The following is a 16,466-nucleotide window of genomic DNA, read 5'->3' as shown; positions in this document are numbered from 1 at the left end:
TCCTAGAGGCGGGCTCGACGGTGCTCCTCACAGGGTAAATCCCACACGGTAGTGGGTGTAGACGATTCTCTGCTCCAACAGCCACAGGACCAAAGCATTAGAATCCAGCCGAAAAGGGCTCTGTAGTCGTCGGTGTAGGTTCTCCAGTGTACATATCCACACGGTTCTCGTCTAGGGCTCCTCGGATGACGGCACAAGGTTAGGCCGCCCAGCCTGGATAAGCACACTAGCTCGGTACGATGAAACGTTGGTAATGCTGGTCACTGTAGAACGGTAGCCACACAATACACTATACATAATAGACTATTACTTAATAATAGAATAGGTCGAACTCGACGATACAGCGTTAAACTCTGACACTTCAGCTATCAATTCGCACGCGGTCTCAAGGCTCTATTTCGGGGCAAAACGGGCCCACTTCACAGCACGTTGTATCGTGGTGTGAGGCTTCAACTTATTGGTTAACTAACTGCTGTATCCACCTGCGACGTATTTATACGTAAGGTGAATAATCTAGTACCAGCCTTATTTCTGTCTCATATTACTGCGCAGAACCGGGCATGTCCAGGCATGTCTTAGCGGTGACTTTGAACTAGACATTGGGGGTATGGCCGTGGCGCCTAGGGGATCGCTGTCCAATAGGAGAACGAATATTATGGTCTGGCCTGTACTAGGTAAAGGGATATTCCGTGTATATGTACAAAGAATATACAAGGGATATCAGACGATATACAAATACTATACAATATATCTCAAGTAATAAATATATATATTCGGTTTAATCTGACCCTTTGTAACAGCCGCCTCCTAATTAGTCCGCACCTAATTAGATAAGCATAGACAGATTAACCGCACTGTCCACTACTCAATGTCCGTTGTGAGGAGTAGGGCAATTCACAAAGTCAGGGGGTCATGGTCGTCATCAAGAGAGTCGGGGAGCCTTGGCAACTCTATCAGCCTCGCCACAGGTCGGGTGTATGTCCGCCCTTGGACGAGCACTTCTGCCGCTCTGACCTTTCCGTCGGCACCAGTGATCACTTTGCTTACGCGGCCGGCCGGCCACATAGCTCGGGGTAGTGACTGGTCCATAATCATGACGACTGTGCCTTCCGTCAAATTGTCTCTTTCTTTTACCCATTTCTGGCGGGTCTGTAGAGACGGTAGATAGTGGAGGAGGAAACTGTTCCAAAACTTGTCAGCCAATACTTGACTGTACCTCCACATTCTTCGGCCGTTCGCTTCTTCAGGTCTGTACACTGTCTGTGGGAGCGCGGGGTCCAGCCGCCCCATCAAGAGAGTGTTGGGGGTGACTGGGTCGACATCTGCTACATCACTTGAGACGTAACCGAGGGGCTTTGAGTTCAATACTCCCTCGATCTCCGTGAGGACTGTCGTGAGGACTTCTTCCGCCACGGTCTGGGCCCCAAGCACGGCGTACAGGGCTGTCTTTATTGAACGTACTTCTCGTTCCCAAGTTCCACCGAAGTGAGGTGCATTCGGGGGGTTAAACTGGAAATCAATCTGAGAGGGAGCGAGGTGGGTCTTAAGTAGGGATGTCCGATATTATCGGCCGACCGATATTATCGGCCGATATCGGCAGTAAAATGTGATATCGGAAAATATCGGTATCGGTAAAAAAAAAAAAAAAAAAATGTTTTTTTTTTTTTTTACATTTATTTAACCTTTATTTACCCAGGCAAGCAAGTAAGAACCAATTCTTATTTTATTTATTGTCAAAAGTATGCATGTTGGTTTAATTCAACAAGAGATATGTAATGTTAATTTTTACTTTTTTAATTATCATATTTTGCACAGATAATGCTTACATTTAGAAAGCCTTTTGAATGCATCCAGTGAAATTATTAATTACCTGAAATTATTCAGTTTTTTTGGGGGGAAACCCTGCATATATCGGTATCGGTTGATATCGGTATCGGTATCGAAATTAAGAGTTGGACAATATCGGAATATCGGTATCGGTAAAAAAGCCAATATCGAGCATCCCTAGTCTTAAGTTCTGGGCCCATAGCTTGGAAGCTCTCTCTCAGCTCTCTTTCTCCGCCTTTGAAGTTTGTCCCGTGATCAGACAATAATATAGACTGTTTTCCTTTCCGCGATGTGAGAAATGAGTCCGTACTCATGGTTGGAAGGAGTTCTATGTGTATCGCTCGGGTGGTCATGCATTTGAATACAATACCCCACCGCTTCTCCGTCCCTCTTCCTTTCTTCACGTACAGCGGGCCGAAACAGTCCATACCGGTGGAGTGAAAGGGCTTGTCGCCGAGTCGGAGGCGACAGGGGGGTAGGTCAGCCATCCGGGGTGTACTGGGCTGTGCTCGCCACTTGCGACAGTCTAGACAGGTCCGCTGGAAGCGTCGTACTGCTTCTCTTCCTTGCAGTATCCAATAGCGACGTCTGATCTCCGCGAAGACTCTCTCTGCCCCGGCGTGGTGCACGTCCTCGTCGTATTTCTTTATGATGAGCTCTGTGACCTTGTGTCGGCTGTTTAAGACTATCGGGAACTTGACTTCATCCGTTAAGTCTGGGGCCCTCCTCAGACGACCACCCACTATGATGAGATTATGGGCGTCGCTCTCAGGGGCCAAGTGGAGCAGTCTGCTGTCTGACGGGACTGGCTTTGATCCCTGCAGACAGTCTAGCTCGTCGGGGAACGAGTCTCTTTGGGCTCGCTGTAGCAGAAGGAGTTCTGCTTCTTCGTAGTTAGCTGCATTAATGTCAGTAGTGGACGGAACCTCAGGGTGGTGCCACAGGAATGTCTTTAACTGCGCACTCTCAAGGGTGGGGCAGTCGTCTATGTTGGGATCTGTGGGGACTAGTGTGTGTGTCAACCCACAGAACATAGATTTCTTCTTCTCTGCCTCCTCTTCACTCGCCTCCCGTGGGGTGGGTGTAGGCCACTCTTCTTCCGGGAGCTTGAGGAACTCGGGACCGTCACTATAGAGATTGTGACGTGTGAGGTCATCCAGGGACATTCCCCGTGTGATGACGTCGGCTGGGTTCTGCTTTGTGTCCACATACCTCCAGCATGCTGTTTCTGTTAAATCTTGGATCTCTGTGATTCTGACTCCCACGAAGACCTTGTATCTACACGAATCGGACTGGATCCATGTGAGTACGGTCATGGAGTCTGACCACAGGATTGTTCTTTGCACCGGGATGGTGAGTTCACGTTGGATTAACGTGGCGAGTTGCGCTCCTACTAGGGCTGCGCAGAGCTCTAGACGCGGGATAGATTGTTGCTTGCGGGGGGCTATTCTTGAGCGAGCCAGGATGAAGGCGGTATGTATTTCTCCTCTCTCCTCTCGGGCCCGCAAGTAGGCCACCGAACCGTAGGCTACTTCGGAGGCGTCGCTGAAGACGTGCAGGTCCATCTGACACGTCTCCGGCCTCACTGTGGGTGGGAAGTAGCTGCGGCGTATGTTGACACCTGGGAGCGAGCTGAGTTCTGTCTCCCACTCTCTCCATGTGGAAGCAAGGTGGTCGGGTATGGGGTCGTCCCAGTCCTGGTCCTTGTCCCATAGCGCTCGTACAATCATCTTTGCCCTGGTGGTGTAAGGTAGAATACATCCCAACGGGTCATATTGTCTGGCGAGTGTTCTGTATACACTCCGTCTTGTGGTCGGTAGTGAAATCGACCTTCCCTGCTCCTTGGTCAGGGGTGTGTGTCTATAATGGAGCGAGTCTGTTTTGAAGCGCCAGACTAGTCCTAATGTCATTTCTTGGGCTTCTCCTGGAATGGTCGCCATCCAGGTCTCGCTGCTTGCTGCCTTGTCCTCTGGGGAGAGGCTGCGCAATACTTGAGGGTCGCTGCTGGCCCACTGCCGGAGATCAAAGCCGCCTTTGATCAGAGAGGCGCGGAGCTTGAGTAGGAGGGCCTCGGCTTCTTCTGGCGTCGAGACGCTTTGCAGACAGTTGTCCACGTAGAAACAATTTCCTACACTTTGTCGGACCTCTTCATCAGCTGCTGGGTCCTCTGCGACGTGTTTTTGCAGTGCGAACGTAGCACAGCATGGGCTGCATGTGGTTCCGAAAGGGAGGACTTCCCATTGATAGATGGATGGTTGCTCATCCCCGATCCTCTCTCTCCATAAGAACCGCAGCAGGGGCTTGTCCTCTTCCACTAGTCGCACCTGCAGGAACATCCCTTTGATGTCGCCGCTGATGGCCACCTTGTTCTGGCGGAAACGTAGCAACACGCCTAGTAGAGAGGGGCCGAGTGTTGGGCCGGGCAAGAGCTCTTTATTCAGATTTTGTGATCCGATCTGGTAGCTGCAGTTAAACACAATACGATCCTTGCCGTTGTGGTGGACTTTGTGGTGCGGCACGTACCATGATTCGGTCGTCTGATCGGCCTCTTTAATGTCAATTCTCTTTATGTGTCCCGCTGTGATTAGCTTGTCAATCTCAGCGCGGTACACAGTAGCTTGAGCGGGGTCTCTGGCTAGGCGCCGCTCTGTGTTCGATAGATACCGCTCCGTCGCTTCTTTTGGGGCGTGGAAGGTAGGCATACCCTCTCGCCTCAGGAGTGGAGTTGCGTATCTCATCACTCCGTTGACTTTGACTCTCTTTGTCCCCTGCTCGAGGAGGGCTATGGCATAAATGTCTTCCTTGGAACGAATGTGTTTCTTTTCGTTCTTAAAGGGCATTGTCTCTAGTGTCCATAGCCTCTCGACGTGCTGTAAGAGGGCGGTGTCTTCTTCTGTCACTCTGGAGTGGAGGCAGCGAGTGGCTGCTGTTCGGTTGGGAGACCTGGAGAGGGGGCCTTGTAGTGTCCATCCTAGGCGGGTCTCGACTGCTGCTGGACAGCCTCTGGGCCCAGTGTGGACCCGGTCCATCGGGACGATGAGGTGTGCGTGGTCGGATCCTATCAGCAGGGTCGGGGTGGCGCCGTCTATGAGCGGTATAGGTAGTTGACGCAGGTGCACGTATTTGTTCATCAGCTTGGCGATGGGGTAGGTGTACTGCGACGGGCCTATGTCTTGGCTGGTGAAAGCGTTAGTGATCCTATACCGTCTCTCTGGCTGCCCGCTTGCTGCGATAGTGAAGGAGACGTTCTCACCCTTGATCGTCTTCAGGTCTCTTCTTATAGTCCGAATCGTCATCGTTTCTTCGCTCCCCCGCAGCCCCAGCTGGGCCGCAGCGGACGCGAGGAGAAGGGTCTTTTCTGACCCGTCATCAAGGACGGCGTAGGTGTCCATGACCTTGTCCTCGTAGCTCAATGTTACGCGGACCACCTTCAAGAGCACCCGGGCGCCCCCGCTGCTGGCGGGGTCAATGTACATAACACTTGCCTTTGTGCTGCTTGAGGGTGCAGGCTTTCTTCTGTTACTGTCATGTAAAACGTCCAAGTGGGCTCCGTCACACCGACTACACCTCTTCTTCAAGCGGCACTCGGCTGCCATGTGACTGCGCGCACAACGGTAACAGCGGCGGTTGGACTTTATCCATTGACTCACCTCGTCGGCGGTCATCTTCTTGAACGTGTCACAGTGTGACAGCCAGTGTTCCTTTTCGCAGTACTGGCATACAATCTTCCACTTCTCTTTCGTCGAGGGGGTGCTGTGGTTCTTGTTACGCGGTACTGATTCGGCTTGGTGCATGACGGTCACCAGCCTGCGGTTATCGTTTGATCTCCTAGGTCCCTCTCTGGAGCTTGGTACGCTCCGCACGAACGTATCCAGTCGTAGGCTGCTGACTTCTCTCGCCAGGAAGTCGGCCAGGTCTAGGAGGGATGGCTTGGGACCGTTGGGATCACGGTGGTCCTTTTGCCGCCTGAAGCGCTCTTGTCGGGCGGGCGGAAGCTTCTCTAATATTCTTTCAACATTAGAGTTTGCGTACAGTTCGTGCCTACCCTTTTCCTCTTGTGCCCCCAGCATCCCTACCAGGGATTGTACCTTGATAGAGAGGTCATCTAATGAGCGATTGTCTGTGGCTGGGGGTAGACGGTCAATATTCCTTATCTCTTGTATTACGTAGTCCCATATGCGTCCATAACGTTGGTCGAGGGCTACTAGAGCCGCGGTGTATGGGGTACTTGAGTTGGAATATGCCAGCGCTATATTATGCGCTCTGGGCACCTTCAGGTGCTTGAGTAGGATAGCATACTTGTACGTCTCATCGGGGACATCGGACATCATTGTCTCTAAGCACATTCGTAGCTCTGTGTACTGTGCTCTGTTCTCGTGTGTGAAGTCCGGGAACGTCGGTGTGCCAAGGTACGATGCCATGGATGGCTGGTACATCGGTGAGCGTTGGGGGAGAGGCCTCCTAGGCGAGTCTCCTCTTACGTGTCGTGGTGGGCTGGTACCTGGTGGGTACCAAGGCCCGGGTACCCAGGTGCTGTTCCTCGGGGCTGGTCGTGCGTCAAGCTCACCCGTGAGTTGAGTCGGGGGTCTGTAACGCAGGGCCTCGGGGGTAAAGTCTGGGCTGTACTGGACCTCCTGGTCCTGTGGAGTACGATGCTGCTGTTGGGCTTGACTTTCCTCCTCTTCCTCTTCTTCTTCCTCTGCCAGGTCTTCTAGATCCTGTAATCGTCTATTTAGTCTCTCAGCGGCGTAGGCCGGTTCTTCCCTGTTGCTGGGTCTCGCATGGACCGGTTGGGGAGGGGGTTCGGAGACGTGTATAGGCTCTTTCTGTAGGCCGGGCTCCGGGTCGCTTGATCGGGTAGGGGAGGGTGCCCTAGACCCTTGTCTTGACGAGGCCCTGGAGCTCCGTGCGGAGGGAGGGGGGGTTGCCCTGGCTATCAGTTGCTCCATTAGCTGCGGTTGTAATCGGTCGCGCTCGGCTTCGCGCTTGATGTGAGCGAGGTCGCGCTCTGCTTCGCGCTGGGCTTGGGCTGCGTCGCGCTGTGCATTGGCGGCTTCGCGCTGTGCATCGGCGGCGGCGCGCTGGGCTTCGGCGCGGTCTCTTTCCATATTCTCTTCCGTCTGGAGGCGTCTGGTCTCCAGGCGTATGCGGTCGTCTTCACTCCTTTGCTGCGCCTGGAAGCGCTCTCGCTGGGTCGCAGAGTGTTCGCGTTCACTAAGGGCTTGCGCTTGGAGTTGCGCGTGGAAGCGTTCTCTTTGGTCTGCAGATTGTTCGCGCTCACTTAGTTGTTGAGCCTGCAGGCGGTCTCTTTCCATGGTAGAGTGTTCGCGCTCACTTTGGTGTTGCGCGCGGAGGCGCTCTTGTTCCATGGAAGAATGTTCGCGCTCGCTAAGCGTCTGTGCTTGGAGTCGATCGCGTTCAGTGGAGGCTGCCAGGGTGGCGATAAATGCCTGCGCCAGCATCTTGTCCGCCTCGCTGGGGGAAGACACTGATGGAGGTGATCGGCTTCTGGCAGTGCTCGTTGGAGATCCGTTCTCCTGTCGCGCTCCGAGGAGGTCCATCTCCTGGGTGCGCGTCTCTTCTGGTGGTGGGTTGGGTTCCGTCCCTGGAGGGCTTTCTTTATCCTGGAGCTCTCCGGGGACTATCCCGTTGGCGGGGGGTAAAGTCATGTCATGTCCCTCCTGGTCCCCCCCGTGAGCTTGGTCAGTTACGTTAGAACCCACTAGGGTCTCTACTGGCAGGGTCGGCTGGTCGGTAGGGTTTGACATACTTTTACTATCCGCTTTTTCCGCGTTTAACGTCTGTATAAAGCTAGGTAGTAGACTGGCAGCGTAGTCCTCTAGGTAAGGAGGTGGCTGCCGTCTGCGCTGCGGGCGATCTAGCTTAGGAGAACCGTTTGTGGAGTGTTCATCGCTGGCCATGTCAATATTAATATTATATTAATATTACGCTAATTACCCTCCGGCTCGAAGGACCAATTTGTAACTGAGGGGTACAATTCCCTGACTGTATTGAATAAGTATGGTATCCTTAAACCACTACTGAGTTATGTACATTACTACTGGCCATACAGTACACATGTATATGAGATGAACACCCACACAATAACACGGCTTAACAAGAAAGTACTGTTTATAATAATATTTATTAGAAGAGCACCAAGATTATCTTCCATTTATTAAGATTGAGAGTTGCGCTTGTAAGGCGAAGAATGTGCATGAATAGGTCAAGAGCGTAAGTCCATGAGCATATTACGAAGGGGATAATTAATACCACCTGTAGCATAAGAATTATATAAGGTACACTAGTAGGTCAGCTGGAGATACTAAGGGGGTTCCCTCCGGTTGTAAGCCAGCAGGGGAGAGGATTTGTCGGTAGCAAAAGTCTGGATCAACGAGGAATAAGGAGACTCCAGGTACAGGAGACAGTGCAATAATCCCTTGATCCGTAGACAAAGCAACAGCTATTCTCCGGTGTGCAGTGCCGCATGGAGGAAAGCTAGCCAGCCTCAGAGTCCTAGAGGCGGGCTCGACGGTGCTCCTCACAGGGTAAATCCCACACAGTAGTGGGTGTAGACGATTCTCTGCTCCAACAGCCACAGGACCAAAGCATTATAATCCAGCCGAAAAGGGCTCTGTAGTCGTCGGTGTAGGTTCTCCAGTGTACATATCCACACGGTTCTCGTCTAGGGCTCCTCGGATGACGGCACAAGGTTAGGCCGCCCAGCCTGGATAAGCACACTAGCTCGGTACGATGAAACGTTGGTAATGCTGGTCACTGTAGAACGGTAGCCGCACGATACACTATACATAATAGACTATTACTTAATAATAGAATAGGTCGAACTCGACGATACAGCGTTAAACTCTGACACTTCAGCTATCAATTCGCACGCGGTCTCAAGGCTCTATTTCGGGGCAAAACGGGCCCACTTCACAGCACGTTGTATCGTGGTGTGAGGCTTCAACTGATTGGTTAACTAACTGCTGTATCCACCTGCGACGTATTTATACGTAAGGTGAATAATCTAGTACCAGCCTTATTTCTGTCTCATATTACTGCGCAGAACCGGGCATGTCCAGGCATGTCTTAGCAGTGACTTTGAACTAGACATTGGGGGTATGGCCGTGGCGCCTAGGGGATCGCTGTCCAATAGGAGAACGAATATTATGGTCTGGCCTGTACTAGGTAAAGGGATATTCCGTGTATATGTACAAAGAATATACAAGGGATATCAGACGATATACAAATACTATACAATATATCTCAAGTAATAAATATATATATTCGGTTTAATCTGACCCTTTGTAACAAGCAGGGTTCTTTGAAGTGCTTAAAGTGCTTGGTTTTTTACAATTCCTTGAAAACAGCAAAATGTTTAACAAGGTGCTTAAAAAGTTATTGAAATTTAAATCAACCATTTGCATTGAACGTTTTGTTCATCCATGATAGAATTGTTCTGAATCAAGAAATATAATTATTTTATTTAAAGTGTAGCTAATTGTCGGGAAAATGGTTTTAAGCCATACATATTGGATCAGATTTCTTTTTCTACAAAAAACAGCATTTAAAAGTGAATTGGATCCTTTTAAATGCCCTTTTAACAGGGGTGTAAAGTACTTGAGTAATTGTACTTCGTTACAATACTTAAGTACTGTTTTTGGGGATTTGTACTTTATTAAAGTATTATTAGGTTTGTATACTTGTACTTTTACTCAATTACATTTCAGAGAAAGAAATATATACTTTTTACTCTTTACATTTATAATGCAGACCTACAAAGTACAAAGTACAAATCTCGCATGTCCAACTATTTTAATTAGTATATTTGTTTCTCTGGCCGAACTAACGTTAACGTTATTAATCCTGCGGCCGCACTTTATTTAAAAACAGCCAATCAAATCCCCATCAATGGAAAATGAACCCGCCCATATCCATGCTGATTGGTCCTTGTGCAAGACTAGAAAGCGGGGATCTTTGATTAAACACCTGCTATCAGAAGAATAGACGGTCAGAAAAAAAGTTTTTACTTTTACTTTTTAGTACTTAAGTACATTTAAAAGTAGAAACTTTTTTACTTTTACTCAAGTGTGTTTTTAGCCAGATACTCTGACTTTTACTATGATTTTGAGACGGTACCCATACTTTCACTTAAGTATGATTTCTGGGTACTTTTTACACCCCTGCCTTTTAACTCTTTGGACGCCAGACCAGAGGATAGTCGGGTTATCTCGCCGACCGCTCAGCGCCAGACCCGAGTATAGTCGGGTTTTCATCGTTGTTTCTTTTATTCGATATTTCCATTCATTACAGGCACACGGACTCGGGGGGGGGAATCATCCTGAGAATGCCAAAGTGCAATACCGGCCGCATCCACCCAGGTGGCAGTATCGAGCACCCTTTGAAACCTTGTATCTTGGCCTGTGCGTCGATCAAATGTCTCCGGGCGCACTTTTCTTTGTCAGGCGAGCGGGTATCCCGGCCGCATTGAGAAGCGTCAAATGCCTCCGATGCATCTGTTGTGGTGGATTATGTTGGCGACACGATGGACACCAGTACTTGGACTCGTGATCAGACAATTGGAATATTCTTTTTGGGGTACCTCCTAGTGAAGGTAAGGGCTAAATTATATCAATCCTGCCTAGATCCAACCATGATTTGACCTCGATCGCAACGTGTGTAATGTTACTCCACAATGTATGCCGTTGGTGACGATCAAAGCATAAAAAAACTGCCCCCCCCCCCTTTCATGCATTCATGATGGAACATGGTACCTATTGTATACGTTTGATTTGGAAATAGTAGCGTGTCCAGGTGAGAAACGGCAACGCTTTTAGTGAAATTCACGTTTTGCTGCATATCGTCATTTTCTGGGATTAGACCGGATCACTCTAAAACTATACTTATATTCACCACGGTATAACACGCGAACGTATTGATGGAAAAATTCATTCATTTTCACATATTGAACGATAGATAGTTGATGTCAAATGGGCCATAGTATTGTATCCATAGCTATAATATAGAATATATAGCCCTGCAAACACTGCCACTTATTCCTATCTTTTAGAGCGTTGGCGTGGTAGGAACTAAGATGCTCTAGGCCTCCGGCGCTGAATTAGTTAAAATGAAAAGTAGTGCTTGTAAAAGTACTTGAAAGTCATTGAATTTCATTTTGCAATGTCTGTGGGACCCCTGATGAATTGACACAGCAATCGCCTCCACCGATACAGTCGTTCTGAGAAAAACCATGATGCTAACTTCAGTCATTCCAGTTTTGCACTGACCAAAACAAACAGTACGGCTCTGTGACTTGTTTTAATGTTTTCTTTTTTTTTATGTATTCCTCAGAGATATGCAGTATACCTTGTAAAAAGAAAAAATTACAAATGACCTTTCTGTCTCCTAGTATGTACTCACAGCAGTCCCAACCCCAGTACGCACCACAGCCTCACGCTGGAATGTACAGCAGCAAGAACAACAACGTGAACATGGGGGTTGCCATGGCAGCCAGAGGTAGCAACATGAACCAAATGACTGGGATGTCCTCCGTGGGCTCCGAGCAGGTGAGGGCAGACAGTCTGCATCAGGTGCGTTGACCAATGGACACAGAAGATCCGTATGGAACAAAACGTTGATTTGCTGTGAAAATAAACCCTTTTTGGGAGGCTTTTAAGAAGTGTACAAACTTTCTTTGTTATAGATTCCCCAGAGCACGTGAGAGTGGCAGTGTCGGCTATGCTAGGTCCTTAGACCCACTGCTGGGCAAACTGTGAGGTGGCGAGAGAATGCGCCTGTGGTTGCAACGTGCGGTCATTCCACATGTAATTCATAAAGGCAGCAGCTAATCACACAGTCAGCACAGGGACCCTCCCTCTGGTTGCATTATGCACATGAAGCAAAACATACAAACATGAAGCAAGACATACAAGCATGAAGCAAGACATACAAATATGAAGAAAGACATACAAGCATGAAGCAAGACATACAAACATGAAGCAAGACATACAAGCATGAATCAAGACATACAAGCATTAATCAAGACATACAAACATGAAGCAAGACATACAAACATGAAGCAAGACATACAAACATGAATCAAGACATACAAGCATGAAGCAAGACATACAAGCATGAAGCAAGACATACAAGCATGAAGCAAGACATACAAACATGAATCAAGACATACAAATATGAAGAAAGACATACAAGCATGAAGCAAGACATACAAACATGAAGCAAGACATACAAGCATGAATCAAGACATACAAGCATGAATCAAGACATACAAGCATTAATCAAGACATACAAGCATGAAGCAAGACATACAAACATGAAGCAAGACATACAAACATGAATCAAGACATAATAACATGAAGCAAGACATACAAGCATGAAGCAAGACATACAAACATTATCAAGACATACAAGCATGAAGCAAGACATAGAAGCATTAATCAAGGCATACAAACATGAATCAAGACATACAAACATGAATCAAGACATACAAGCATGAAGCAAGACATACAAACATGAATCAAGACATACAAGCATGAAGCAAGACATACAAACATGAAGCAAGACATATAAGAAGCTACCTTGCCGTTTGTCCAGCAATGTGTCTAAGATGTGCCATTATTTTCTCCTTATGAGTGCCTTTTTGGGGGATTTTAAAACTCTTGCCATATTTCTGCACCATAGAAATCAAGGTAAATATTGGATTGTTTCTTACAAAGTGAAGGTACGGTATTCTGAACATTCTGGCACTAAATGGATTGTTTTTCTGACCTGTACATGCAGTGCAAAACAAGTTTGCTTGAGATCCAGCGATCTCACAGTGTTGGCGATAGTGCCTGTGTAAAAGTCTAGCCCACTTAGGAGACAGGAACTGTTCCATTTTCATGTCATTGGCACAGCTAGGAGGCTCAGCTAGGACTGCATCATCGTGTTCCTTATTATTCAGTATTTTTGGATATATTCCTTCTCCCAAAGGTGAACGACAGCAGCCTGATCCTAGAACAGCTGGCAGGGATGGAGATGCTAACACAAGATGGGGATGCCACTCCTGTGAGTTAACCAGTGTTGGGATACCCAAACCAACATGAACTGTAGTTAAACTAGAGTGTTTTTACTTTTGTATGCATTAATTATTATAATTATTTTTAGAAAACAAATTTTATCATGTATAGCTTAAAAAAGAATATTATATAGGGCGGCTAGGTGGTGTAGTGGTCTAAGGCACTCGCCACCAGTGTGGAGACGCTAGGATTCGCGTGTTCGAATCCAGCTCTCCACATTGTTTTTCAGTTTGGCTGGTCGTCCGCAGTAATACACATTGGCCGTATTACGGGGAGGGAAAAACTGAAGGGTGGGGATCGAACGTTGTGAACAAGCGACTCCTACAAGTCGGTTGGTGCGCCTGCGCAGTAGAATCAGGAAGTGTCGGGGGCAGCGTGAGCCTCCCACGCGTTACTCCTCGACACTGAGAGATCGAGCTGCGCAGGTGAAAAGATGCGACTGCTGTTACCTCAAGTACCGGAGGGGACTTGTGCTATGTATGACTTAGTCCACATTGCAGCCGGCTTGTGGGAGGCAAGAAACAGCGTTCGTGACAGGGGAGGGTTGAATTGGATGATACGAAATTGGGATGGGAGAAAATATAGAAAAATGGGAGAAAAAGGGGATCAAAAAAAAAAAAAAGAATATTATATTATTTTCTCCCCTAAATCCCCTCCCCCCAGAAATACTGCTGACCCCGGCCTCTGGTGGAACGTTGGAACGTAGCACAAGTGGCAGGGTCAACATCCAATGAAAACTTGCGTTGGCTTCAGTCGATCCAATCAGGAAGCTTGTGTGGTTGACGGCACTCGAGTAGAAAAACGAAACAAAAATGAAGACAACTGAGATACCACACAATTTGTGGAACTAGCTACCCTCTGAATTGTACTCCCCCCCCCCCCCCCCAGACACACATGTGCAATTCAAACAGTACACACACACACACACACCTGCATCCAAAGTGTTTCCCTTATACAGGTTTGCTGTGAAAACAGAGGGATTTGTATCTTGTATTCAGACTCAACATGCTTATTTTTGAAGATAATATTGAGTCATACTGTATGTTGTCAAATGATAATTTTTGTAGCTTGTAGCAGTTTATTTCTGTGGTGGTGGGATGAAAGAAAAGAAAATTGGAAATCTATTTGTCTGTCTGGTATTCTGGTGGGCCTGTCTGATATTCTGGTGGGCTGCCCCCAAATACATCTACATTGCAAAAGAAAAAAAATAAAGCTTATGTCGAGTCTTAAGTCTTAATAAAAATTTGCCAATGGAGAGAGATAATTTAACGTGTTCAAATGTATTGAAATAAGTATCTAAAAATATCTAAAAATCACTTGTTTGTTTTGAGAAAATCCTTGAAAACAAGCGTTAGAACCATTCTCCTACGCAAAGAAAGTCAACTCACTGATGCTACCTATACTTGTTTTCCCTTAATATATTGAATAAATAATATTATATTACTGTTCCCCTCCATACATTTTTATAAATAAGAACTGAAAATTTGTTGGAAAAAAGTTTAATCATTTTATTTCACAGGCCTTGTTTAATTCACCGTGTCCATGAAAACAATGATGAACGCAGCCATAAGGGTATGGTTTCCTTACCCATAAAAGATAGTCTGTTTTACTTTTCTGATCACTGCATAACTCATAAATGTTCAGACAAGCTTAATTGTTGTACTCTGTATATACACCCAATTCAAAGTTATAGCCGCGTTTTCTTTCCAACTAATTTGGTCGCGGATGTCAGCATTTGGTACAGATTAGTTCAATCAATCAATCAATCAAATCCTTTATTTTAAAGATAAATTTTTTGGCGTTTTATCGCTTTATTTCTACTGGGCAGTCCAGTAGAGAGAGACAGAGTAGGAATGGGAGACAGAGTGGGGGGAAGACATTCGGCAAATAACCACGGGTTCGGGAGTCGAACCCGGGTCGGCCGTGTCGCGGCTGAGCGCGCTATGTGGTTCGCCACTGGGGCGCCCCTCAAATCCTTTATTTAACCAGATAAGCATCATTGAGATTAAAATCTCTTTTTCAAGAGCGATCTGGCCAAGCAAGGCAGCAGAAAGTTTCAACATAAAAAAAGAACACAATAAAATACAGATAAAACATTCACAGCAAGTTATCAAACACAGTTGCACTGTCCGAGGAAACTGAATTCATAAAATGGCTTTAAATTCTCAGAGGGTGACCAGTCCTGGTAATTTTAGGTCCTCCTGTATCATGTTCCAGGATGAAGGAGCAGCATATTTAAAAGCCCTTTTTCCCACTTCAGTTCTCATATAGGGAACATCCAGTTTAGTTTAACATTACTTTGGTACAGATTAAATCAAATCGAATCAAATTTATTTGTAAGGCCCGACAACACACGTTAATGTCCCCATGGGCCGGACACGTCTTCTTTAAACAAGTCAAGAAGAAACATCACAATAAATCAAGAACAAAGACAAAAACACCAGGAAATCCAAAATAAAATGGAAAATAATTTAATTAATGCAACACTCCCAGACAATACCCCACGCGAAGGTAATGAAAAACTCACTAAAAACCTAGCAATAGGAAAAAAGCACCACAGGCAATGTGGTTGGGGTCGTTCAAGGGGGATCTCCCTTCTTAGATGTCGGTGATAGTAGTGTTGCTATAAAACAGGTGAAACATTAGGCCTCTCTTGGACAGAGGTGTTTAGCAGCAGGTGTACAGGCAGTTTAACATCACTTTGGTACAGATTAGGCCTCTCTACAGAGGTGTTTAGCAGCAGGTGTACAGGCAGTTTAACATCACTTTGGTACAGATTAGGCCTCTCTACATAGGTGTTTAGCAGGTGTACATGCAGTTTAACATCACTTTGGTACAGATTAGGCCTCTCTACAGAGGTGTTTAGCAGGTGTACAGGCAGTTTAACATCACTTAGGTACAGATTAGGCCTATTTTGGACAGAGGTGTTTAGCAGCAGGTGTACAGGCAGTTTAACATTACTTTGGTACAGATTAGGCCTCTCTACAGAGGTGTTTAGCAGGTGTACAGCAGGGACATGACTCTGGCCTCGGGGCTTAGAGGAACATCTTCCCCAACTACATCAATGGAGCAAATAATCGGGTCATATGTATAAAAGTATAAAGACTTGATCATTTTAAGATGCATGACAGTTCAGATTATTATTATTATTATTATTTTATTATTTAAATCACTCTATGAAACCATTATGTCTTTATTACATGCTATCATTAGGCTGTATTGTTGTAATTATGTTATTGAGAGAGAAAAGGCAACATCGGACTTCAAGGTTTTAACTCTTCGTTAACACTTCCGGCGCCAACAGCAGAGGGCGCTGATGGCCCTTCAGCGCCAGTGCTTTATCCAATGTAGGATAGGACTTATTTGCAAGTGCTTAAAATATATCAAATATAATAGCAATAGATCTAAATAACACGGTGATCGTCAGTGAGTTGCTTCCAGTCAACATGCACGAAACAGATATTTTTTTCATACATACATTTCCGTTTTTTACGGTGATGAATATGAATATATTTCTAGAGCGTTCTGTCTCATCTCAATAAACTCCAGCAAATCGAGCTT

General features: G+C 46.6%; 1 protein-coding gene across 1 annotated transcript in view; it reads left to right on the top strand.

Annotated features, from left to right (window-relative positions):
- The window catches only part of LOC311233496 (nuclear receptor coactivator 2-like), a 158,669-nt gene extending 145,601 nt beyond the window's left edge, over nt 1-13,068 (top strand). The window contains exons 20-21 of the mRNA XM_084320463.1: nt 11,237-11,393; nt 12,820-13,068. Coding sequence (XP_084176589.1) covers nt 11,237-11,393; nt 12,820-12,903 — 241 coding nt within the window. The 3' untranslated portion in view covers nt 12,904-13,068. The remainder of the gene's footprint in view (nt 1-11,236; nt 11,394-12,819) is intronic.
- Nucleotides 13,069-16,466: the final 3,398 nt, after the last annotated feature.

This window comes from Notolepis coatsorum (genome assembly GCF_963971535.1).
Source record: "Notolepis coatsorum genome assembly, chromosome: 8".
Taxonomy (NCBI): domain Eukaryota; kingdom Metazoa; phylum Chordata; class Actinopteri; order Aulopiformes; family Paralepididae; genus Notolepis; species Notolepis coatsorum.
This window is presented reverse-complemented; position numbering and strand designations above follow the sequence as displayed.